Source organism: Callithrix jacchus, chromosome 18, assembly GCF_049354715.1.
Source record: "Callithrix jacchus isolate 240 chromosome 18, calJac240_pri, whole genome shotgun sequence".
Lineage (NCBI taxonomy): Eukaryota > Metazoa > Chordata > Mammalia > Primates > Cebidae > Callithrix > Callithrix jacchus.
In genome coordinates this window covers 12353240-12379804 of record NC_133519.1, presented here as the reverse complement: position 1 = coordinate 12379804, position 26565 = coordinate 12353240, and the positions used below count along the sequence as shown (strand labels likewise).

The window sequence follows — 26565 nt, the reverse complement described above, 5'->3', positions numbered from 1 at the left end:
TCATGGCAGTGTAATAGGATGATATGTTAAACTTGTGGAAAAGCCTCCAATTCTGTTTTAACATATGAGAAGAAGGGATGACTGACTTCATTTCTAGCATTAAGAAAATATATGTTGGGAAACTGTTTCTGCCTTGATGATTTTATCCACAGAAGAGATGAAAAAATGAGGCACATGCTTAGATATATTGGGAATGAGATGGGACTGTGGCATCATCACAAGGGTACACAAATACTGAGAGTGACAGTTAGAGGAACGGTTCCCCATTGGTTGTGAGCTCAGGTGAGACCAGGAGGCCTGTGTTTTAGCAAACCCTGGGCAGTTAGAATGAAGATTCCATGACACGCCCAGCTTATAATTCTATTATTGCAACAGCAGACCGTTACCTGGGAAACTGGCCCTGTCTCCCACACTCTTGTGAGAGTCTGAGCTAGAGGCAGCACCTTCAGCTCTGAGCTCAAGCGTTTCCTACATTGTTTTGGCAGTTAAGGACCTTAAATTGTGTGAGGAGGGATCGTTTTTCTGAACAGTAAGTTAGGAATTTGAGTTATTGAAATTCCTCAGTCCTGATTAAACCTATTTGATTTCCAGTTTTTAACCCATCCTGTGTTTGGGTTTCTTCTCCCTAGTCCCTGGCTGTGCCTGGGTGCCCCAAATGTCACCATGGCGGCACCTGGCAGGGCGTGTTCCAGGCAAACCACAGAGGTGAACTTTCCTGATATCGTCGAGAATTCCTACACCCAGCAGGAAGAGACCAAACCGAGTTTCAGAGACAGCAAAAATAGACTTCTTCTGAGCCAGGTGGCCTACTTCCAGAACTACCAGCTGAAGACAGACAGTAAGTTGTATAGGTTCACCACCATGAAACTGTTGAGTGATGTCCTGTCTTGTCTCTAGAAACTAACGGTTCTCTTCATCAAAATTAATTTCATGGTTCCCATACTTGTAGAAAATAGCAATGGGTCTTTTAACATTGAGTTAAAGATGGAAGACAGAGGCCAAAGTATTTATCAACTGTTCCATGTCTGCAGTAAGATGGGTGAGAGACTGGGGTTACAATCCCACCTCTTGATTTCTGACCCAGGCACAGAACCACCTGTTTTTCTCAGCAAAAGGCTAAATCCTGTTTACAGGAATCCTCTCTGTACCGTATAAGATTCTGCAGACAAGTAGCATCCAGTCTGTTGGTCTAAATGTCTGAGGCTACTGAACTTCCATTAGGTTCCGGAGACTGCTGAGGCCCAGTAGGCAAAGGTGTGTTCTGGGGACACTGGGGGAAACACAGTGATAGCAGACAGTACCCACTGTGAGGAGTTTAAGGGGACGCTGCTGCTAATAGAACCTGTGGTATGTGTAAGTGGCATCATCAAGAGCAGGGAGTACCCTGGTACTGGTGTCTCAACCTCCCAATCAGCTGGGATTTCCGGTGGGCACCAGCACACCTGGCTTACTATTGTATTTTTAGTAGAGGTGGGGTTTCATGATGTTTGCCAGGCTGGTCTTGAACTCCTGAGATTAAGGGATCTGCCCTGGTGTGCCTCCTAAATTGCTCGGATTCCCGGCAAGAGCCACCATGGTGGTTCCACAGATTCTTTTTTCAGGAAAGGTTGTTAGAATTCATCAGTTTGTTCAGTCTCCTATATAAATTTCTCTATCCATTAACTGACCATAATATATGATGAGATAAATCAGTATTGCAGCAATGCTTCTGGAAAGTATTTAGGGCAATTTTTGAAAGATTTTGGGTGAAACGTTTTAATTTTTGCACTGGCTTAGGTCAGAGGATAAGTGATTAAGATCTACCAGATGAGGGAAATTTTGTCCCATGCATTTGAAAAGCAGGCTCATCCACTTCTAGGGCAACTTAGTCTAGGGCCCATTAGAACATTACTGTCAGAATAACACATTCTTACACTGAGAGTATTTTAAGTCCTTGTGCTATGACTGGACACTGATTTAGTCTTGTGTGAAGTGCGATTTGCTTAATGTGACCTGCTCTTCTGAATTTGTTTATAGAAGATCGAAAAGATGACTATGAAGAACAGAAATACAGAGACCGCAAAAATAAACTTTTTTTGAGTCAAGTGGCCTACTACCTGGGCTGCCGGCATAAGACGGAAGGTAAGTTCCACGGGTTCACCATCACGGAAGTGCTGAACAATCTCCTGTCTTATCTCTGAGAAATTACACACTCTTGTCTTCAAAGTTAATTTAATCCTTCTAATACTACTAGGAAAATTGCAATGGTGTTTTAACATTATGGTAAAGATGGAAGTCAGAGGTGAAGGCATTTAGCAACGCTGCCACATCTGCAGTAAGGTGGGTGTCGGACTAGGGTTAATAATGCAGCTAAGGATTCCTGACACAGGCACAGAACCACCTGTTTTTCTCAGGAAGAGACTAAATTATGTCAGGAATTCTCTCTAAGACAGGATCCTTCAGAACTTATAAGCAAGATAAAGGTAGAAGCGTTTATATCCCGGTTTCAAGGTGACTGAGTAGCTAAGACAAGTTGACTCTAAGGAGATCAAGAGTGGAGATAAGAGTTAAAGCAGGGAAACACCATGTGCAATAGGCAAGGCTGTCAGTGAGATCCCTGAGTCCTGATTAAACCAACGTATCGTCACCAGTTTGTAACCCATTATGTTTCTGGGTTTCTTCTCCCCAGTCCCTGGCTTTCTGTGTTGTGCCCAAAAAGTCAACATGGTGGCATCTGGCAGGCCTCCTTTTAGAATAAACGGAGAGGTGAACGTTCCAGAAGGCATTGAGAAATCCGGCTCACAACAGGAAGAAAACAAACCAAATGTCGGAGCCAGCAAAAACAGACTTCTTCTGAGCCAGGTGGCCTACTTCCAGAACTACCGGATGAAGACAGACAGTAGGTTCTGTAGGTTGACCACCTCGAAAGTCATCAATGATGTCCTGTGTTGTTTTGAGAAACTCACAGTTCTCTTCATCAAAATTAATTTCATTCTTCCCATACCTGTAGAAATTAGCAATGGGTATTTTAACATTTTGTTAAAGATGGAAGACAGAAGCCAAAGTAGTTAGCAACTTTTTCAGGTCTGTAGTAAGGTGGGTTTACAACTGGGGTCACAATCCCAGCTATCAGTTTCTGACGCAGGCACAGAACAACCTGTTTTTCTCAGCAAGAGACCAAATCCATGTTTACAGGAATCCTCTCTGTACAGTATAAGATCCTGCCGACAAGTAGCATCTGGTCTGTTGGTCAAAATGTCTAAGGCTACTGCACTTCCATTTGCTTCTAGTTTTCGGAGGCCCAGTAGGCAAAGCTCTGTTCTGGGGACACTGGGGGAAAGGTGGTGATAGCACGCAATACCTCCTGTGGAGAGCTAGAAGGGGAATCCGCTCCAATAACATCTGTGGTATGTGTATGTGGCACCATCAAGAGCAGGGAGTACCCTGGTACTGGTGCCTCAGCCTTCCAGTTAGCTGGGATCCCTGGTGGGCACCACTGCAAAAGGCTAATTTTTGTATTGTTAGTAGAGACGGGGTTTCTCCATGTTGGCCAGGCTGGTCTTCAGCTCCTGAAGTCATGTGATCTGCCTCCCTGGGCCGGCTAAAGTGCTGGAATTCCAGGTGTGAGACACTGGGCTGCCTCCATGGATTCTTTTTTAAGTAAAGGTTGTTAGGATTCATCCATCAGTCCAGTCTCCTATATAAATTTCTCTAACCATTCATTGACCATGATATATGATGAGATAACTCGGTATTGCAGCAATGCTTCTGGAAAGCAGTTAGGGCAATTTTTGTAGATTTGGGAAAAAAGGTTTAATTATTTGCACTGATTTAGGTAAGAGGATACATGATTTAAGATCTACCAGATGAGGGAGACTTTGTCCCATGGATCTGAAAAGCAGGCTCATATACTACTGAGGCAACCTAATCAAGGGCCTGTTAGAACATTCCTGTCAGAATATCACGTTCTTACACTGAGACTATTTTGCATCCTTGTGCTATGACAGGACTCTGATTTGGTCTTGTGTGAAGTGCGATTTCCTTAATGTGACCTGCTCTTCTTAATTTGTTTACAGATGATCGAGAAGATCACGATGAAGAACAAAAATACAGAGACAGCAAAAACAAACTTGTTATCAGTCAAGTGGCGTACTACCTGGCCTGCCGGCTGAGGATGAAAGGTGAGTTCTGTAGGTTCACCATTACGGAAGTCCTGGACAGTGTTCTGTCTTGTCTCTGACAACTGCTCTACTCTCTTCTTCAGTCTAATTTTATCATTCCCCAGACTTCTAGGAAGGTAGCAATTGGTATTTTAACATTTTCTTAAAGACATAACACACAGGCAAAATTATTTAGCAACTTTCCACATCTGCAATAAGACAGGTGTGAGATTGGGTGAACATCCCAGATACTGATTTCCAACACAGGAACCAAAACACCTGCTTTTCTCTGCAAGAGGCTAAATCATGTTTACAGGAATCTTATCCATACCATATAAGATCCTTTAGAACTTAAAAACAGGATCAAGGTAGAAATGTTTATGTCCTGGCTTCAAGGTAAATGAGTAGCTAAGACAAGTTGACTCTAAGGTGATCGAGAGCGCAGATGAGAAGAGTAATTCGGGGAAATAACATCTTGAAATCAATAGGCAAGGCTGTCAGTGACATTCCTCAGTCCCGATTAAACCAATTTGACGTCACTAGTTTCTAATTCACCTTGTCTTGGGTTTCTTCTTTCCAGTCCCTGGCTTTCTGTATTGTTACCCAAACATCAGCAGGGTGGATTCCGGTAAACTTCCTTCCAGAAAAGACCCAGAGGTGAACGTTCCAGAAACCATTGAGAAATCCTGCTCCCAGCGGGAAGATAACAAACCGGATGTCAGAGTCCACCGAAATAGATGTCTTCTGAGTGAGGCGAACTACTCCCTGAACTACCGGCTGAGGGCATACGGTGAGTTCCATAGGTTCACCTCCACATAAGTGATGAATGATGTCCTGCCTCATCTCGAGAAACTGACCGCTCTCTTCCTCAAAGTTAATCTTGTCTTTCCCATACTCCTAGAAAATAGAAATGTCTGTTTTACCATTTGGTTTAAGGTGGGAGACAGAAGCCAGAGTGTTTAGCAACTGTTCCACGTCTGCAGTAAGGTGGGTGTGGGACTGGGGTTGCAATCCCAGCTATGGATTTCTGATGCAGGCACAGAACCACCTGTTTTTCTGAGCAAGAGGCTGATTCCATGTTTACAGGAATCCTCTCTGTACAGTACAACCTCCTGCAGAGAAGTAGCATCTAGTCTGTTGGTCCAAATGTCTGAGGCTGCTGAACTTGCATGTGGTTTCGGTTTAGGCTGAGGCCCAGCAGGCAAAGCTGTGTGTTGGGGACCCTGGGGGAAACACAGCGATAGCAGAGAGGTACCTCCTGTGGGGAACTGAAAGGGGATCCTGCTCCTGACAGTAGAACCTGTCGAATGTGTAAGTGGCCCCATCAAGAGCAGGAAGTACCCTGGTACCGGTGCCTCAGCCTCCCAATTAGCTGGTATTTCCGGTGGGCACCACCACGCCTGGCTACTGTTTGTGTTTGATGTAGAGGCAGGGTTTCTCCACGTTGGCCAGGCTGATCTCGAACTCCTGAGGTCAAGGGATCTGCCCTCCCAGACCTCCTAAAGTGCGGGGATTCCAGGCATGAGCCACCATGCCGGCTCCACAGGTTCTTTTTTGACGTAGAGAGCTTGTTAAAAAGTACATCCGTCGGTCCAGTCTCCTGTATACATTTCTCTAACCCTTCGTTGGCCGTGATACAGGATGAGCTAGATGAGTGTTGCAGCAACCCTTCTGGAAAGCAGTCAGGGGAAGTTGTGAAGATTCTGGGGTAAAAGTTTTAATCGTTTGCACTGACTTAAGTCAGAGGATATGGGATCGAGATCTACAAGATGAGACAGATTTTGTCCCATGGATGTGAAAAGCAGGCTCATCTGCTTCTGAGGCAACCGAATCTAGGGCCCCGTGAGAACATTCCCATCATAGTATCGCATTCTTCCATTGATACTATTTTACATTCTTTTGCTTTGACAGGACACTGGCTTGTTCTAGTTTAAAGTGAGAATTGCTGAATGTGACCTGCTCTCCTGAATTTTATTACAGGTGATCAAGATTATAATGAAAAACGGAAATACAGAGAAAGCAAAAATAAGCATTTTACAAGTCAAGCGGCCTTCTGCCTGGGCTCTCGGCTGAAGACGAAAGGTAAGTTCTATAGTTTCACCATAATGGAAGTGCTGCACAATGTCCTGTTTTGTCTCTTACAAATGATGCACTCTCTTCTTCAAAGTTAATTTTATCCTTCCCATGCTTCTAGGAAAATAGCAATGATTATTTTAACATATTGGTAAATCTGGAAGTCAGGGCCAAGGTATTTAGCAACTCTTCCATGTCTGCAGTAAGGTGGGTTTGGGACTAGGGTCAATATCACAGCTAATGATTTCTGACACAGGCACAGAACCACCTGTGTTTCTTAGTAAGAAACTAAATCATGTGTACAGGAATCCTTTCTAATATGTAGGATCCTGAAGAACTTCTCAGCAAGATAAAGGTAGAAATGTGTATTTCCTGGTTTCAGGGTGAATGAATAGCTAAGACACGTTAACCTAAAGGAGATCAAGAGTGGAGATGAGAAGAGTCAAGGCAGGGAAACAACATGTCCAATAGGCAAGGCTGTCAGTGACATCACTCAGTCCTGATTAAACCAATTTAACGTCACAGGTTTCTAACCCATCATGTGTTTGGGTTTGTTCTTTTTAGTCCCTGGCTTTCTGTGTTCTGCCCCAAACGTCCACATGGTGGCGTCTGGCAGGCCTTCCAGAATAAACCCAGAGGTGAACGTTCCAGAAGGCACTGAGAAATTCTGCTCACAACAGGAAGAAAACAAACCAAATGCTGGAACCACCGAAAATAGACTTCTTCTGAGTCAGGTGGCCTACTTCCAGAACTACCGGCTGAAGTCATACAGTAAGTTCTAGAGGTTGACCACCACGAAAATGATCAATGATGTCCTGTGTTGTTTTGAGAAACTCACAGTTCTCTTCATCAAAATTTATTTCATCCTTCTTATACTTGCAAAAAATAGAAATGGGTATTTTAACATTGTTGTTAAAGATGGAAGACGGAAACCGAAGTACTTAGCTACTTTTCGACGGCTGCAGTAAGATGGGTGTGGGACTGGGGTCACAATCCAGGCTATCAGTGTCTGACACAGGTACAGAACCGCCTGTTATTCTCAGCAAGAGACCGATTTCATGTTTACAGGAATCCTCTCTGTACAGTATAAGATCCTGCAGACAAGTAGCATCTAGCTTGTTGATCAAAATGTCTGAGGCTACTGAACTTTTATTTTGTTCTGGTTTTTTGATGCTTAGTAGTAAAAGCTGTGTCTTTCGGACCCTGCGGGAAATGTGGTGATAGCACACAGTTCCTCCTGTGAAGAGGTCGAAGGGGCTCTGCTTCTAATAGAACCTGTGTTATGTGTAGGTGGCACCAGCAAGAGCAGGAAGTACCCTTATAATGGTTCCTCAGCCTCCCAGTTAGCTGGGATCCCTGGTGGGCACCACCGAAAATGGCTAAGTTTTGTATTGTTAGTAGAGGTGTGGTTTCACCATGTTAGCCAGGCTGGTCTTGAACTCCTGAGGTCAAGTGATCTGCGTTCCTGGGCCTCCTAAAATGCTGGGATTCCAGGTGTGAGACACCGGGATGGCTCCATGGATTCTTCTTTAAGTAAAGGTTGTTAGAATTTGTCCATCGGTCCAGTCTTTTATATAAATTTCTCTAACCATTCATTGGCCACGATATATGAGGAGCTAGATCAGTATTGCAGCAATGCTTCTGGAAAGCAGTAAGGGCAAATTTGGAAGATTTGGGAGAAAAGTTTTAATCATTTGCACTGACTTAGGTCAGAGGATACATGATTAAGATGTACCTGATGAGGGAGATTTTGTCTTATGCATCTGAAAAGCAGGCTCATATACTACTGAGGCAACCTAATCTAGGGCCTGTTAGAACATTCCGTCACAATATCACGTTCTTACACTGAGAATATTTTACATCCTTGTGCTATGATGGGACACTGATTTGGTCTTGTGTGAAGTGCGATTTGCTTAATGTGACTTTCTCTTCTGAATTTATTTACAGAAGATCGAAAATGTCACGACGAAGAACAGAAATACAGAGACAGCAAAAATAAACTTCTTATGAGTCAAGTTGCCTACTACCTGGGCTGCCGGCATAAGACGGAAGGTAAGTTCTATAGGTTCAGCATCACAGAAGTGGTCAACAATGTTTTTTCTTTTCTCTGAGGAATTATACACTCTCTTCTTCAAAGTTAATTTCATCCTCATACTTTTAGGAAAATAGCAATGGGTATTTTAACATTTTGTTAAAGACGTAACACAGAGGCGAAACTATTTAGCAACTTTTGCACATCTGTAGTAAGACATATGTGAGACTGGGGTTAACATCCAGCTATTGATTCCTAACACAGGCACCAAACCACCTGCTTTTATCTGCAAGAGGCTAAATCATGTTTATAGGAATCTTCTGCGTACCATATAAGATTTTTCAGAACTCATAAGAAGAAAGAGGTAGAAATGTTTATGTACTGGCTTCAATTTGAAAGAGTACCTAAGACAACTTGACTTTAAGGAGATCAAGAGTGGAGATTAGAAGAGTAATTTGGGAAAATAACATCTTCAAATCAGTAGGCAAGGCTGTCAGTGTCATCCCTCAGTCCTGATTGAACTAATTTGATGTCACCAGATTCTAACCCACCATGTGTTTGTGTTTCTTCTCCCCAGTCCCTGGCTTTCTGTTATCTGCTTCAAACATCAGCAAGGTGGCATCTGGCCGGCCTCCTTTCAGAAAATACACAGAGGTGAACGTTCCAGAAGGCATTGAGAAATCCTGCTCCCAGCAAGAAAATAACAAACCGAATGTCCGAGTCAGCAAAAATAGATGTCTTCTGAGTGAGGCGAACTACTCCCTGAATTGCCGGCTGAAGACCTACAGTAAGTTCTATTGTATGGATGAGTAAGTACTGACCCATTGGTTCAGTCTCCTATATAAATTTCTCTAACCATTCCTTGACCATGATATAATGAGATAGATCAGTATTGCAGCAATTCTTCTGGAAAGTAGGGCAAGTTTTGAAGATTTTGGGAAAAAAGTTTTAATTGTTTTCACTGACTTAAGTCTTAGGATATGGGATTGATTTCTACAAGATGAGACAGATTTTGTCCCGTGGATCTGAAAAGCAGGCTCATCTGCTTCTGAGCCAACTTAATCTCGGGCCCGTTAGAACATTCCCATCATAATATCTCAATCTTCCATTAAGAATATTTTATGTTCTTCTGCTATGACAGGACACTGATTTGGTCTTGTGTGAAGTGAGATTTGCTGAATGTGACCTGCTTTCTGAATTTGTTTACAGATGATCAAAAAGATCATGATGAAGAACAGAAATGCAGAGACAGCAAAAATAAACATCTTAGGAGTCAAGCGGCCTACTACCTGGACTGCCGGCTGAAGACGGAAGGTAAGTTCTATTCGTTCACTATCATGGAAGTGCTGAACGATATCCTGTCTTTTCTCTGAAAAACTGAACACTCTCTTCCGCAGAATTTATTTCTTTGTTTTTATACTTCTAAGCAAATGTAAATTTGTATCTTAACATATTGTTACAAGCGGATGAGAGAGGCCAAAGTATGTAGCCACTTTTCCACATCTGCAGTAAGGTGGGTGTCGGACTCTGTAAAATCTCAGCTATGATTCCTGGCACAAGCACAGAACCACCTGTTTTTCTCAGCAATAGGCTTAATCATGTTGACAGGAATCCTCTCTGTACCACATGAGATCCTGCAGACAAGTAGCATCCAGTCTGTTGGTCTAAATGTCTGAGGCTCGTGAACTGCCATTCAGTGCAGGTTTCTGCTGAGGTCCAGTAGGCAAAGCTCTGTTCTCGGGTCCTGGGGGCAATGCAGTAATAATACACAGAACCCGCTGTGGGGAGCTTAAAGAGGACTCTGCCCCTTCCATAATCTGATGAAAGGCGGTCTTTGGAACAAGAGGCAGCATCTTTCCAGGTGTAAAGGACAGGAAGGAAGCTGTGACAGGAGAGGGGTTGTTGGAGTGGAAAGATCTCTGGATTGAGAATGAAGGTTCCCAGGCTGTATCTTCAGCAGTGTCTTTAGTAACTGTCACTGAGCACTTGATTTCTCTCCTTCCTTCCTTTCTGTCTCTCCATCTGCAAAGTCAGGCAAATTTCTCTCTCCATCTGCAAAGGCAGACATCTTGCAGTGCGAACACTTATGACCGCTTATCCAAATGAGGTAAAGCCCCTCGCTTTGTGATGTTGGGACTGCAGGTGCCCATCACCACACCAAGTGAACTTTTTATTTTTGGTAGAGATGAGGTTTCACCATATCGGCCAGGCTAGTCTTGAACTCCTGACCTTAAATTTTTCACCTACTTTGTCCTTTCAAATCATAGATTTTGTTTTGTTTTGTTTTGGAGGTGGAGTCTCTTCATCAGGCTGGGGTTCAGTTGCATGATCTCAGGTCACTACAAACTCTGCCTCCTGGGTTCAGACGATTCTGCTGCCTCAGCCTCTTGAGTAGCTAAGAGTGTAGGCACGTGCCACCACGCCCAGCTAATTTCTTTGTATTTTTAGTAGAGACAGGCTTTCACCGTATTAGCCAGGATGGTCCCGATCTCCTGAGCTCGTGAAGTGCTCACCTCGGCCTTTCAGAGAGCTGGGATTACAGGCCTGAGCCACTATGCCCAGCCGAGAGATTGTTTTTTGTTTGTTTTATCTTTTGTTTTGTCTTTTTTCATTCCTTCTCCCTAGAGACTGTCAAAAGTTGTCAATGCCGACTCTATTACATGTCATCTCGGCGGGGTATTGGGATTGTTTTCAATTAGCGATAATCTCATCTCAGATAAACCCCATTGGCTATGAAACTGCCACTGCGCAAAGCTTACAGATTGTATTTGCAGCAAGTGTTGTTAGAATTTACATATCCATCTCGTTTCATGTATAGATGCTTCTGACCATTCAATGACCTTGCTCCCTGGTGAGATAAGTCAGTATTGCAGCAACACTCCCGGGAAAGAGTTTGACTTATTTTTGGAGATTTTCTGGGAAAAAATTTGATTTAAATTTGCATAGACTCAGGGAGAGAATATGGCATTATGGCCTACCCATACAGGGAGCTTTTGGCCTGTGCATCTGGAAAGCAGGCTCATCTCCTCACCAGGCTTCATCTGGGGCACCCTAGAATCTTCCTGTCAGAATTTGTATTCTGGCCGTGAGATCATTTCTGTGCCTGTGCTATGACTAAACACTGATTTGGTCATATGTGAAGTGTGATTTGCTTAATGTGACCTGCTTCTCTGAATTTATTTACAGGAAGTCAAGGTGATGTTGAGGAAGAGGAGGAGAAAGGGCCAGTGCCCCCCAGGTAATGCTGTGGAGCTGTGGGCTGTTAGTTCCATAGTGACACCTGGAGACTGCAGATCCAGGAAAAGGAGAAAATGATGACTAGAACTCTGCCTTCCATTCACCCAGCTACAGATTGTCCTCATTGACAATGCTGTGGGTGATGTGTGACACTTGTATAGGTTTTAATTTCTTAGTCCTCCCAAGATAGGGACCTGCAATCTGCTGAGCCAGGTGAACTCAGCAAACAGGGATTTTTTGGTTTCCCCTGTTCTCTCCCATGGGTTTAATTCCAGGGAGAGATGTGGATATGCTTTCTACCCATTTGTTGTTAGCATGTTTGCTAGGATTTGTGAAGAGAAGAAATTAAAAAAATATACATATGCTATCAAAATACTGGAAAAGGGAGGCCCTTAGTATACATGATCTGGGTGTCTGAAATGCCTCAGGAGCTCTGTTCACTTGAATGCTGCATGTAAAATTCAACACAACTTCTGCGAGGTAGTTGAATCCCCATGTTAGTGCTCGTGTTGCAGTTCATGATGGTAGTTTCCAGGGAGTCTGGGTGGCCTGCAGTGGCTCATCTGTGGCAAATGCACTGAGCACCTGCTGCTCATTTGTGCTGTGTCCCCAGGGTAGTCACCCTTCACCCTGCATTTAGAAGGATAGTTTTTTTTTCTCTTGAAGGAAAAATGCCTTTGCTTTCTGTGACCACTCCATTGTGACTTCCATCAGATCAGCTGGGGGACTTAGTTGTCTAATCTCTGTTGTTTTTAATCTGTCGTCCTGTCCTGCCTGGCTCAGGAATCTGCAGGAGTCTGTGGAGGAGGAAGCCCCCCAGGAGTCCTGGGATGAAGGTGATTCGACTCTCTCAGTTCCTCCTGGCCCATCTGCCTTCAATGAGACTTTGAGGAGCAACTTGCACTCATTAGAGGAGCAGCAAGTCATCTCGGCTGTTGACATAGGCAGTGAGTGACTCCATTGTGAAGGCGCTAAAGCTCCATTTCGTGTCCCGGATAGACCCCATAGTCTTTTGGCATTGCTCCCCTGGCCGGGCTGAGGGTTGTCATCACTGTGGGCTGAGCCTGTATGTGAGTGTAGATTTCAATCACTCTGGATTCCAGTCTGAAGCACCGGCATGGGGTGGGACAGTGAGCTTTGCTCTGTCTCTAGTCTCAGGCCATGCCTGTCACACCCTGGACCGACTGTCAGGACATTGAAACTTAAGGCAGGTGTTGCACACTCACGCCAAGCTCTGCAGCACATGCCCACAAGTTGTCTGTCAATCTGAATTAAATGTCTCTTGCCAGCTACCAAGTTCCTCATGAGTTTTGTTCCCCAAGCATGTCTGTGAGGTTCTTCCCTGTTTGTACAAACTTGGTGTAACTGTCTGTAGAAACTTGGGATAAAAGGATAATGGTCTACCAGAATAGGGACATTTCATCATTGGTCTGAGACAGGAACCTAGAAATCTCTCTCATGATTGGCCTTCAGAACTCCTGAAGTCTGTCTCTCACATTATCCTTCTCTCATGTTGAGGAGCCTGAGGTCCCTGTGCAGGGATTAGACAGTGGACGGTTATGGGTGTAGGAGAATTGGCTTATTTTGTCTGTCCCTGTCTGAATTTATTGCAGAGGTTAAAAATGACCAAGCAGAAGAAGACGACCAAGGCCCACCATGCCCCAGGTAACTTTGAGCAATTGTGAACAGCTAATTTTGTGTTGACACCCGGAGACACCAGGTCCAGGGAAAAGAGTGGGCTGACAATATCGATACCATGTTTTCAATGAAGCCTGAATGATTTCTACTAACATTGCTGTTGGTTTTCATTGCGGTAGATACTTAGGTTTCCATTTCTCCCTCCCCTTATCATTTACTAACTACCATAGGTTGACGATACTTGTTTTTATGATCAGTGTACGCTGTGTGTCCTGCGGGTACTCACTCAGAGTGTCCTTTTACTCCCTCATCAGTGTGTCACGTGGACGGATCACTGAGCTTACTTTCCCTCTCTCTTTGATTCTTTTTTACCCTACTCCTGCCCATCCCGACATAAAGCAATAATTTGTTACGTCATTAATGGATCTATGTTTTTTCTTTATTAACCAGTTTCTTGTGCTCCCCATGAAATCTAGTTGGGGCTCTGCGGTGTCTTATTTTCCCTGACTTATTCTTTGGTTTTTCCTCCTTTTCTAGGCTCAGCATGGAGCTGGTGGAAGCAGAAGAACCTGAAGTCTTCCGGTACTCACTGGATGTATTGTATTCAACTTATGCAGCTTATCCTGAGTTTTATTTCACATGCCAGGCTTACACATATGTTATTTTTTTATTTGTGGAAGAGCGTGTTCGCTTGACTTTGGACATGGACAGTAGGTTTCTTACTATGACGGTGACAAGACTCCTCCCCCTGGTCTCCCGGGTAGGGGTCATATTTCCACACTAAGACAACGTGTCACGTGGGACTCTGCCGGTGCAGAGTATGAACACCACCATGTTCTTGCTGAAACACTTAGCCTGAGTTTCATAGCCTGAGGTAATCTCCAGACAACTTCAGAATGTAGAGCAGTGAGCAGCGCAAGTGACCTTTCTCCTTCAGAAAGCCCATGTCACCACAAATCACACAACCAAAAGGAGAAGAGACATTTTGGGTTGAAAAAGAGTAAAAAGATAATGTAGCTACATTTCTTTAGTTCTTTTGAACCCAAAGTGTCTCCTCACCTTTTGTTGTTGTCATTGATGGTGGTGACATGGGCTTGTTTGTAGAGGACAGGTCAGCTGTCTGACTCAAAGCTCTACCCTCTGAAGTTGTCTGAAAATGTCCTCATGATTAAATTCAGCCTAAGTGTTTTTCTGGGAACACTGCAGGGTCAATGCTACCTCACCCATCTGCAGGCAGAGAAGGTCCTGTGTGTCTCTTACCGTGATTGTGATACCAGGACTGTTCCACCATTTGTCTACCATCATGATCCTGATACCAGGACTGTTCCACCATTTGTCTACCATTATGATTGTCATACCAGGACTCTTCCTCCATTTGTCTATCACCATGATCGTGATACCAAAACTCTTCCACCATTTGTCTAAGATTATGATCCTGATACCAGGACTGTTAAACCATTTGTCTGCTTCCATGATCGTGACACCAGGACTGTTCCACGATTTGTTTACCACCATGTTTGTGGTACCAGGACTGTTCCACTATTTGTCTACAACCATGACTGTGACACCAGGACTGTTGCACCATTTGTCTACCACCATGTTCGTGGTACCAGGACTGTTCCACCATTTGTCTACCACCATGACCGTGATACCAGGACTGTTGCACCATTTGTCTACCACCATGATTGGGGTACCAAGACTGTGTTACCTTTTATCTACCATTATGATTGTCATACCAGGACTCTTCCACCATTTGTCTATCACCATGATTGTGATACCAAAACTCTTCCACCGTTTGTCTACCATCATGATCGTGATACCAGGACCGTTTCACTATTTGTCTATCACCATTATCGTGATGCCAGATCTGTACCTTTCAGAGACAGCTTATTTATACCGAAGTAATTGGAAAAATGGTTTTTAAATGTATTAATATGCTGTGTTCAAATGACCATCCCTAAACATTTTATTCATTACTCATCCCTGGCGTTGTCAATTATTATATTTATATCTCTCTAGTGGAAATTTTCAATTTTTCCTGTATCTTTGCTTTTTCTAGTTGTCTGTTGTTGGAAAAAAAATTTCCTGCCTGCATTTTAATTTTTGCCAAAGTTAATTTTAATCTATACTATTAAAATGTTTTCTCTTAAGACTGTCAGCACATAAGGCCACAGCAAAACAGAGAATTCACTGATTTTGAAGCCTTTTTTGATTTGTTGCTGACAAGAGACATAGTTTTCTTAGCTGCTAATAACTATTTGAGCAGCCAGCAAAGGTCTATCAGACTAAGGACATGAAAAGCCCAGGCCATTCTCTTTGAGTCTTTTAAACTATTTCAAAAGAGAAGAGAATAGGTAGATTCCACATATGTGGACAGGAAGGAGAATACACTAAAAGCAACAGACAACTATTTCCCAAAACAGAATAGAAAACTAGATTTAAATAAACATACACCATTAAAATTTATTAAACATTTTCTCATGAAATGTAATCTCTCTAAACTTACCTGTTATATGGAAGTCAGTTCTTAATATTCCACACTGCATTGACTGTTGACATTCATAAGAACATATTTCCAAGTTTATTATTTGAAAATGCAAATGGACTGTAATTTTTTTTTGCAGTAATCTTTTAAAGATTGAAGATTTTATTCAAAATAAAACCAGAGATTTTAAAGATTGAAAATGACATTAAAATTTATCTTCTCAAAATAATGATGTTTAACTCTGTGTATCTTACTTCTGTTTATAGTGTAACTGTCAAGTGATCATTTAACCATTCTTTAAATATTTCAAATTACTGGGGACATGTACATACACATAATAAAGCAATGCCTACTCGGTGAGGGGCTGCCTTGTGAGCAACCCCAAGGGCCCTGGCTCATGAAGCCCTTGGCTAGAAAGGTGGAGGGATCAGCCAGGTGGGCACACAGCAGGTTTCTTGTTTTCTTCTGGCAAACACACAAATATCAGCACCTGCTCACTGGAGGCTCTGGCAACCCTGACCAGGCTTCATGATGGGTGAGGTGGGCTAGAAATGGGAAAGTGGATGACCCCAGACCTAGAGGCTGCCGCTGTCACCTGGGCACCTGGAATGTGCGTGGAGGAGTCTCCCACAGATTTGGGCCTGGATCAATGCCCAAACATGCACAAGGTCAGGACTCTTGGCCTGGATGTTTGCAGAGCTCCCAGTCTTCTAAAGAGGCTGGTGGTGGGGAGGAAGGTTCAACAAAACAGCAGAGTTATGGGTACTCGAGCTTGGAACAGAGAATACCTCCCTGTACTACTAAATGACAGTATCTGACGATGATGAATGACACTTGAGCAGCAGCTTTCACTGTTTCACAAGCAGTGTCTCTGGACCACTAGGTTGGTGCTGTCAGATGTTGACTGAAACAGTGGTTCGAGCCCATCCAGTCACATGAATGTTTCTAGCTGACATGACCTTCCATCTGAAGAGTCTCTTCCTTGGACCAAATATATCTTAAAACTTCTCTTCAGGCCGGGTGCTGTGGCTCACGCCTGTACTCCTAGCACTTTGGGAGGCCGAGGTGGGTGGATCACCTGAGGTCAGGAGTTCCAAACCAGCCTGGCCATCATGGTTAAACCCCATCTTATATAAACACATACACACACACAAACTTGTCTCTTGTCTATTTTCCAACATGTCTCTTTGTTGCTTGGGGCAAAAAACTCCATTTTTAATCTCCCCCCAACAAACATCTTCCCTTATCTTGGTGTTTCAGGTTTTGAGTTTGTTTCCTCAGCTGCTCATATATGGAACACTGGAAATTTCTAAAATGGAGAATGACAGAACCTGAGTCACACCTCTGGTGAAGCCACAGACTTTGGGGGAGAAATCTAATCTGCCAGGGTCTGAAGTTAAACACATGAATTTTTTGTGCCTCCATTTCTATGTCAAATGCACTAAACCAGAATACTCAGGTTGTCCAATGTTTAAATGAGCTGTGCAGGAAAAGCGTGGAGCCCAATGCCTCTCACATAGTAATTGTTCAATACACATGAGCTCCTATCAGTGCCATTGCCTCCAGCATTTCCATCAGGCTTTGATCTTTTAAACATCCTTCTTGATACAAGTGGATCATTCTTCAAACCTTCTCTAACTGATGGCTGTGAAATTGCTCCAATGTGTATTATTACAAACACAGCTGCAGGGATCAGACTGACACATACATGTGTCGTGCATCCCCTGTCTACTTCTGCGCAGACACCTGGAAATGGAATGGCCAGATCAAGGTATTGATACATTTAGGATTTTGCTAATTTCTGCCCAAATTACTGTGGAAAGACGATATAACAAGTCACATTGTTAACATTTTGTGAGAATACTTTCTATCTCCTTCTTCTGGCCAAAACTCGGTAGTATTGCCTACCATTTCCTCTGAGCCTCCTTTGCCAACATTTCTGTAGTCGTTCGGTGGGGACACGTGCTATGCATGACATCAAACTCAAATCCTTAAAGAAAAAGAGGGATTAACATGACTGTACAAATTTATATTCAAAATACGATGAATAGAAATATATATGTGGATGTAAATATAAACACAAAATATATGGCAAAATGTTTTTTATTTAGGATACATCATCAAAGTTACGTATACTTCAAAATTTGTTTAGTAAAACAGCAGGCCCCATGTGTACATAATTATTTAGCTCCTTATCTCTAAATAGCTATTATTAGTCTTTGCTTTCTGAGGTTAGGCCCTATCTCTCCTTCACATACTCGCTCATCACCACCACCCCCAAACATGCCTCTCAACACCTCACCCTCTAACATGTTCGTGTCCTGGTTTGCTGAGTCAATTACTACATTATTATAACTTGTACATTTTATTCAGAGCTCAGTCACATTGGATATACACAGCAGGAATGAAGGACCAGTATCTTCCGGGTCTCTTTCTCAAGTGGATGAGCTTCAGAGATTCATGTAGTCTTTGGCCACCCTGCCTGTCTTCTATTCCAGGTAAGTACTGGATAGGATGGCCCAGCTCAGATCAGGCACTCTCTCCATGAGCAGGGGAGGGCGGGACATCTTCATGTGCAGTAGCAAAAAGACACTGTCCACAGAGGGACAGGCAGTTCTACAAAAGAAAGGTCAGTCTGGGGCATGGGCAGGCAAACCGAGGATGTGAAGAAAACAGTATCTGCTCTGTGAGGGGAACATGCAGTAGAGGATGGATTCAGAGTGGGAGGAAGAGAGGTTTTGGAAATATGGGCCGTGGATATTCCTGTGTGAGCTGGAGCCACACGAGACTGTTAGGTACTTACAGGGAGCTTTGGAGAATCTGCACTCCTTAACCTGGGAGACAGGTGAGGGGACTGTCCTGGTCACCAGACAGAGATAGGGTCTGGTCCAAGCAGTTCTGATGGGAAAGAAATGACAGGACGTCTTCTCCTTAAGGTAAGGTCCTGAGTTCAGGTCTTTGTAGGAAGGGAGGCTGCCTTGGGCATTGGCAGCTGCAGATAGTTGGCCAGATGAGGGCACTGAAATCTAGGCGCTATCACCTTGTGGTTCTAGTAAAAGAATCGCTGGTCGCGGTGGCTCACACCTGTAATCCCAGCACTTTGGGAGGCCGAGGCGGGTGGATCATGAGGTCAAGAGATCAAGACCCTCCTGGTCAACATGGTGAAACCCCGTCTCTACTAAAAATACAAAAAATTAGCTGAGCATTGTGGCGTGTGCCTGTAGTCCCAGCTACTCGGGTGGCTGAGGCAGGAGAATTGCCTGAACCCAGAAGGCGGACGTTGCGGTGAGCCGAGATCGCGCCATGGCACTCCAGCCTGGGTAACAGGAGTTAAACTCCATCTCAAAAAAAAAAAAGAATCGCTGTATGAAGGGTTCTTAGGAAGAGGAGGTGGATGGCCTGACTTGGGGTGGGGGCTCCAAGTAGAGTGTCTGCAGTGCTGTACAGAAGCCTGCTGCACAACCTCCCTGGTTCTCTTGCTCAGTCTTCTAGCCAGACCCCAGGAGTCTCTGCCCTGTGTGCCCTGGAAGCTCAGTCAGATGAGCCAAGGCATCTCCAGCTGGGACTCATCCCTGGGCATTTTTGTGGCTTTGGGCGCCCTGGGCTTCTCCAGGCCTTGTCCTGCAAGCAACTGTCTTGCAGGGGGAGTCAGGAGAAGGAGGCTACTTGTCACTTAACTGTGGGGGACCACAAGGTCCTGACTTGGGTCCTAGTCACTTGCTAACCTATGCATCCCCATCCTATCCCCCAAATGATGAAAAGAAACTTTGCCAGGAGTCACACCAGACAAATAGGATGGGGCCTTTCTATAGAGTCTAGTTCTTAGGCCACCAATAAGAGATGGAAACCACCTGCAGGAAGGTGCCACGGTGGGAACCTGGGTGGCAGGTAGCAGTCACTCAACTGTCAGGGTGAATCCTGGTCCTCACACACCCTTTCTCCTCCCCCGCTCATTGTCTTTTTTCTCCTGTCTGCTCTTTCCCCTCCTTTCCCAAACTCAAAACACTTCGTAAGCTTGGACAGTTTCAGAACTGGAGAGATTTGGCCACAACATTTGTCAGGCTAGGAAGGTCCCCCAGAACTATTGCCTAAATTTTTGTGTTGATTAGAAGAGAACAAAAGAGTTTCCATCTGATCTGGTCCTAAGTCTCTTTGAGTCTGGGCAGGAAGCAGAGCAGAGTCTGGGCAGCAAGGAGGAGGATGCCCAGGGTCCTGGACTTTCCCCTCCCAGCTGCTCAGCTCCTCTCCATTCACTGTGAGAGAGCTGGCCTGGAATGGGGGAACCCATGGTCTCCACAGAGGCTTGGATCCCAGGCTCAAATCTAAATACTGGCTGATACAGGAGGCTAAGGAAGGCAATTCCCTGGAGAGAGGTGTCAGGATTTGGGACAAAAGCAGCATCTAGTCGCTGTCCACAGAGACCTCAAGGACAGGAATCCACTGGTTCCCAATTGGAGGGGATCCCATGAAAATGAAATGAAACCCGCACATTAGTACTAGACTGAAGACAGGAGATTAAAAACTGCAGCATCTGAAGGGATGAAGGAATTAGGAAATCTGGAAGTGAAGTTTCTTATATAGGTTGTTTCTTCCAAAGAGACACAGGGCAACAGTTCAATGACATGAGTAAAAGGAATCTCAGGGCTTGGGATTGAGGGGTGGCAGCCTCTTTAGCAGAGGAGACCTCTCACCTGAAGGCCCAGGGTTGCCCTGAGAGGGGAGGGGTCTTCAGTAGCATGTGGCTGGCAGCCTGGAGAGTCTGTGAAATTGCAGCAATTTTCCTGTAGCCCAGACCACTGTAAGAACCCAGTTTGTGTGACCCTCAACACCAAGGAGGGTATTGGAGACCTGCGGCGCTGAGCCTCTGAATTTCAGTGGAATCCACATTCCATTTAGGGAGCAATAGAGAGCAACATCATCGTAATTATACAGAAAGGTCCCCTGAGACTTAGAAGTCTGATTGCTGTGTTCAGAGTCCAAAGAGCTCACCATTACACCATGGAGGCTCACATTAGTGCGGAACCTCACACTAGCTCATTACTGGAGGTCACATTTAGCAGCCATAGTTCCCACGCACCTATGTTAAGGCGTTTCTTCTGATCCCTCAAGCAACACTCAAGGAAGGTGGACCTGCGAGGGAGGAGTCGTCCCTCTTCTTTATCTCTGCCCTCTCCTTCGTTCAACTTTTATCATTTCATTTGCACGTCAGAAAATGAGGCAAAATCCACTCTATTCTTAGGGCCAGAGAAGAGCCATTGAGGCCTCCCTCACGGCACACACACTCTCTCAGTTTACCCGAGTTTCTTGTACCGAGAGGACATTTCTGCAAACAGCTAGGACTTGTCAAATGAATGCGTCGTCGCCTTTTGCTTTTAGTCCTTTGAAGAACCCTGAAAATAGAAATCACGAACTGTTTTCCCATCAGGAAGTTTTTTTTTTTTTTTTTTTTTTTTTTTAACAGTTTAGCCCACATCTGTTTAATCTTCCAGTTTAGCATATTTAAAAAATTAGTCTGTACTCAACAGCATAGTTTAAAAAATGAAGCGAGATGGCAGAGTTCGTGCAGTACTATCTGCCCTTCAAAGTTCATGCAACCAACTAATGCAACTTTTCCTTTCACTCGTAAATCTGAATGCAGTTCAGTCATTTGAAACCATCTGCAAAATGCACAAAATTGAGAAGTTTGCCAAGATTAATATCTAACAGTTGAGCACTGAAGAAAGTGAGGGGAAGGAGTAAAAACGACGAAAAAGACCAAGTTAGCTAGATATTTCAATTACATAAGGGAGGTGAATGTCAAGGCTGCAAAACGAAAGAAAAACGGGAAAAAAGTGGCAGCAATTTTTTTAAACCAATTTGTACAAGTTTATAGTTGACTTTATTTCCAAGTTTTCAAACCTTTCAAGGTCTGAAAAGTGAGATACTGTGTCTGAGGGAATGTTTCTTTTAATTCACACCAAAGAAGTTGGGGGTTTGATTGCTTTCGCCGGGGTTTCCATGAGTCAACAGCTCACTCTGCCGGGCTGCTGTTTGCACACGAAGTCCTTCATAAAATCAAAGTCATTTTGCCCGAACCAGAGTTCGGGCAGCTCCTTAATGCGGTCCAAACCCATTTTTTTTTTTTTTTTTTTTTTTGAGACAGAGTTTAGCTCTTGTTACCCAGGCTGGAGTGCAATGGCCCGATCTCGGCTCACTGCAACCTCCGCCTCCTGGGTTCAGGCAATTCTCCTGCCTCAGCCTCCCGAGTAGCTGGGATTACAGGCGCGCGCCACCATGCCCAGCTAATTTTTTGTATTTTTAGTAGAGACGGGGTTTCACCATGTTGACCAGGATGGTCTCGATCTCTTGACCTTGTGATCCACCCGCCTCGGCCTCCCAAAGTGCTGGGATTCCAAACCCATTTCTATCACCAAGGACATAAGAACTCCCTCGTCGATGAAATCAGTGTCTATGACATTGGGTTGCAGCATTGCAGCAGGGACGTGGGCCACCGAGGCGGGCATGTTGCTGCTGCAGCTGCTGCACGTGCCCCAGACGCTGTTGCTGCTGCCCAAGCCGCTGGGGCGCTGCTGCCGCCACTGTTGCTGCTGCCTGAGCCGCCGCCCGATCCGCGGGGTGCTGCTGCAGCCTAAGCCACTGCCCAAGCCGCCGCCCGAGCCGCTGCCTGAGCCACCAAGGGTGCTGCTGCCAGCCGAGCCGCCGCCTGAGTCGCGGGTGCGCTGCTGCCGCTGCTGTTGCTTTTGCCCGCGCTGCCGCCGGGGCACTGCTGCGGCCACTGTTGCTGCTGCCCGCACCACTGCCCGCGCCGCCTCCTGAGCCACCGGGGGTGTGATGCTGCCAGAGCCGCCGCGGGAGCCGCCGCCCAAGCCGCCAGGAGCTGCTGCCGACTGAGCCGCCGCCCGATTTGCCGGGATGCTGCTGCCGCCCAAGCCGCCGCCCAAGCCGCCGGGGGTGCTGCTGCCGCCGGAGACACCGCCTGAGCCGCCGAGGGTGCTGCTGCCGCCCAAGCCGCCGCCAGAGCCGCCGCCTGAGTCGCCGGGGCGCTGCTGCTGCCTGAGCCGCTGCCTGAGCCACTGCCCGAGCCGCCCGGGATGCTGCTGCCGTCCAAGCCGCCGCCTGAGCCACCGAGGGTGCTGCTGTCTAGGGTGGGATCGTCGGGTCCAGGATCGGCTCAGCAGCACATAGAGGGGGCCTTCCTGGCGTGCAGGGCGCTTCGGTGTCCCGATGTCCACACCGAGGTCTGGCAGTGGCTGCTGGGGCAGATTCGGAGCTATTCCCTTTTATTTCCCCTCCGCTGCTCTCACAGCCCGGCAGAATTTTTGTTGTTTTGTTTTGTTGACAGAGTCTCACTCCGTGGCCCAGGCTGGAGTGCAGTGGTGCAAACTCGGCTCACCGCAGCCTCCATCAGCCTCCACCTCCCGGGGCCAAGTGATCTTCTTGCCTCAGTCCCCGGATAGCTGGGACAACAGGAGCGCCACCATGCCCGGCTAATTTTGTATTTTTTGTACTGGACAGGATTTCGCCATGTCGCCCAGACTGGTCGCGAAGGGGAAGAAAATTCTTTTTAAAAAGCATTGAGGGCCGGGCGCGGTGGCTCAAGCCTGTAATCCTAGCACATTGGGAGGCCGAGGCGGGTGGATCAGGAGGTCAAGAGATTGAGACTGTCCTGCTCAACATGGTGAAACCCCGTCTCTACTAAAAATACAAAAAATGAGTTGGGCATGGTGGCCTGTGCCTGTAATCCCAGCTACTCAGGAGGCTGAGGCAGGAGAATTGCCTGAACCCAGGAGGTGGAGGTTGTGGTGAGCCGAGATCGCGCCATTGTACTCCAGCCTGGGTAACGACAGCGAAACTCCATCTCAAATAACAAACAAAAAACAACAACAAAAAACAAAACTAGTCATCAGAAAGATTTAACTAGCATTATAATTTAAGTTTGAAAACATAAATATTTCCAGCTTGGTCTTCTGTTGACAGTGATTGCCAGAGCACTCTCACACCGTTACAACGTTTCAAGTGGGCTAGGGATGGCCTTTGGCTGCTTTCAGAGGGTGAAATGCAACCAACCTACCTAGACTCCCTGTCCATCCACAAATTTATTTCCCAAGGTTTTACAACAGAGGTTCTAAGTTAACACACTTGTGGATAATTAACATGGTTAAAAGTATGGTTTTACAACTGGTAAAACCTTTAGGTTCTGGGCCCAGAGTAAACACTATTAACAGGTAATTACCCTGTGATCTCCCCTGAGAGGGCTCTCCAGCACAAAGGTAACATGAGTAAACAGTTAAAGCAGAGACAAAGGGATGTGGGGTCAACAGACTTCATTGGGAAAAGCCTCTTCCCTATCTTCTCCCTACCTTAATGAACTGGCCAGCTGCCTTCGGCCTCCCCCAGTAAAAACTTTTGGCCTTCCAAAAGGTTTGAGATTAATCTAAAACTTTTCCTAAAAGTCGTATCTATATTTTCTGTAATATTTTGCCAACCACCTGGAGTGAATCTCAACCATACAAGCATCAGCAAGGGAGAAAACAATTCTCCCTTACCTTTTCCATACCTTTCAGTAAGGAAACCAAAGGATTGTGGTATAGTGGAGAGAAAACTAAACTAGAAATAAGTTTTTACGTTTTGGCCTGACTTTACAGGTTACATGCTGTACAACAAGTTCCTCACCTGTTTGGGGATAATTCTTTTTTATATGTTGTGTGACAGCTGGGTTCTGCCAGATACACTGTCTATTCCTTTTGCTGTTTATTCTTCTGTGGTCCCTGGATGCCTTGCCTGTTCTATAAGGAAGTTCTTTGTGAAAATATTCATCTGTAGTAGCTGTTCTGCAATGAGAATTATTATTAAAAATAGATTATTCTTTTCCTCTTAGTGTGTAAACAGATACTGGTTTTCATCCTTTGAAGTAGGAGGTGTGAAACTTTAACCCGTCTTTCCATTAGTTTCAGGAGATAGTTGGCCTTTTATTTTAGGAAGCAACCTCATTACTTCACTGCCAGCTGTGGAGGCTTTTCTGTTCTCCAGCCTTACATTTTGTTTGACATGTATCAGCTTGGTTTTCTAAGACATATGATAGAGAGTAATTATTTCTTCTTTTGTAATTGAAATGCCTCCCCATTCATTTCATCAGACAATTTACCTAATATATAATGGGTCTCTACTGAGGCTAGGGACAATGTCAGTTAATTAAAATGAAACCATCAGGCAATAACAGATAAACAGATGTCAACTAACAAACGTGTGTAAGACTCCAAATCACCACCTTGCACAGGGTATCACCAACATGCCGTTGGCTCACTATTTGTTTACTATGAAATTCCCCAGATCTCATTTTCAGTAGTGTAACTTAAGTAGGATTTCCCTGGGGTAAGAAAAGAAGGGAAAAAAAATGCCCAGGTATATGCCACTGGTCAGTTCAACAACACGCAGAAATGGTCGAGTTCTGCGTCACCTCACCACCGCCTCCTCCCTTGCCATACCCAGAAACAGCTGAGAGGAAGATGTGAAAAACAGCTGTTTCTTAGAAAGGATAGCAATGGGAGCAGGAGGCTAAGACGTAATCTTTCTAACAAACGTCTCTTATGCTTATGTGATTGACAAACGGAAGATTGTTAGAAAAAAACTGTCTAATCTATTTTTGTGTTTTTCAGAGTAATCTCTCTTTAGAGATGTAAAACCTGTAGAAACGGAATCTCGGGCAAGGTGAAGTGAGTTGCTCAATGTACACACTACAAAAGTGACAGAGTTACGGTTTATAACTCAAACTTCCTGATTCTACTCCAGGGTTTCTCAGTAGACATCGCTCAGGTATTGATAATGTTTTGTTTTCTACGTGCTAAAGCCCAGGAAGCATTACTCTGTAACTCTCAGCTGCTATCATCTGCCTACAAGCCACCGTAACTTGCCTAAAGCCCAGGTAGACAGAGCTGCTAAACAATATATTTTAAGCATGTTTAAGAACCTACTCCCAAAATATATAGTTTGCCTATGAAAAGAAAAAAGTATCTGGTCCCCATCTTCAGTGAAGCAGGAAAATTATTTAAACAAACCTTAGCATATGTATAAAAATTTGACTCCACTGTTAAAAAGATCAAGATCATGGGTGAATCATGAGGTCAAGAGATCAAGATCATCCTGGTCAACAAGGTGAAACCCCGTTTCTACCAAAAATACAAAAATTAGCTGGGCATGGTGGTGCGTGCCTGTAGTCCCAGCTACTTGGGAGGCTCAGGCAGGAGAATTGCTTGAACCCAGGAGGCGGATGTTGCAGTGAGCCGAGATCGTGCATTGCACTCCACTCTGGGTAACGAGAGCGAAACTCCGTATCAAAAGAATAGATCAAGATCGGAAGCCTAACTCTGCCACTTGCTGTCAAATTTTCAGCAGATCACTTTGCCTCTATAAACATCTGTTTACTCATCTGTAAAATAGGAATGACTAACATGGCCTTCAGATAGTTATTATCAGGACTGAAAAAATAATGGATATTAAGCATCATTTAGCAAGTATATGGCATATAGTGTTTAAGACATGCTAACCACTATTTTATCAACACCCTTCACTCCTCATTCAAGTCTCTTTAAACATATGTATGTGAACATATACACACATACACAAACACACTTGCATGTGCACAAATACATGTTTGTGTGTATAAATGTGTCTGTTTATATATGTGCACGTATGCATATACACATGCATACACATGTTTCTTTTGTGTCTCCATTGCTATAAGGTAGGCTTCATAAGAACAGGATTGTGGCTATATTGTTCATTGTTGTATTTCCGGCTTGTTCTTCAGTGTATTCTCACAGGGTAAGCATAGAGCACATGTTTATTCAATGAAGGAGTCAAGTGGTCCTTAAATGTGGAGAGCCTTTGTGCCAGAAGAAGCAGAAGCTTAAGAAAGCTAATTATACCGAGATTCACCTCTGGACTGTGGATGTCTCATGATA

General features: G+C 44.7%; 1 protein-coding gene and 1 non-coding gene across 4 annotated transcripts in view; one reads left to right on the top strand and one right to left on the bottom strand.

The window, feature by feature from the left end:
* Nucleotides 1–15830, top strand: part of LOC103788982 (uncharacterized) — an 870763-nt gene extending 854933 nt beyond the window's left edge. For 2 of the 3 annotated variants that reach the window (XM_078355731.1, XM_078355732.1), the window contains exons 22-34: nt 2017–2121; nt 2669–2887; nt 4056–4160; nt 4720–4929; nt 6120–6221; nt 6777–6983; nt 8160–8264; nt 8822–9031; nt 9454–9558; nt 11431–11482; nt 12265–12428; nt 13095–13146; nt 13657–15830. In XM_078355731.1, the coding sequence (XP_078211857.1) occupies nt 2017–2121; nt 2669–2887; nt 4056–4160; nt 4720–4929; nt 6120–6221; nt 6777–6983; nt 8160–8264; nt 8822–9031; nt 9454–9558; nt 11431–11482; nt 12265–12428; nt 13095–13146; nt 13657–13903 (1883 nt within the window). In that variant the 3' untranslated portion in view covers nt 13904–15830. The remainder of the gene's footprint in view (nt 1–2016; nt 2122–2668; nt 2888–4055; nt 4161–4719; nt 4930–6119; nt 6222–6776; nt 6984–8159; nt 8265–8821; nt 9032–9453; nt 9559–11430; nt 11483–12264; nt 12429–13094; nt 13147–13656) is intronic. The other variant, XM_078355733.1, reaches the window with a different exon arrangement.
* Nucleotides 10861–11000, bottom strand: LOC144580295 (U4 spliceosomal RNA). Its single transcript, XR_013529588.1, has one exon. It is a non-coding gene; the product is annotated as a U4 spliceosomal RNA (small nuclear RNA).
* Nucleotides 15831–26565: the final 10735 nt, after the last annotated feature.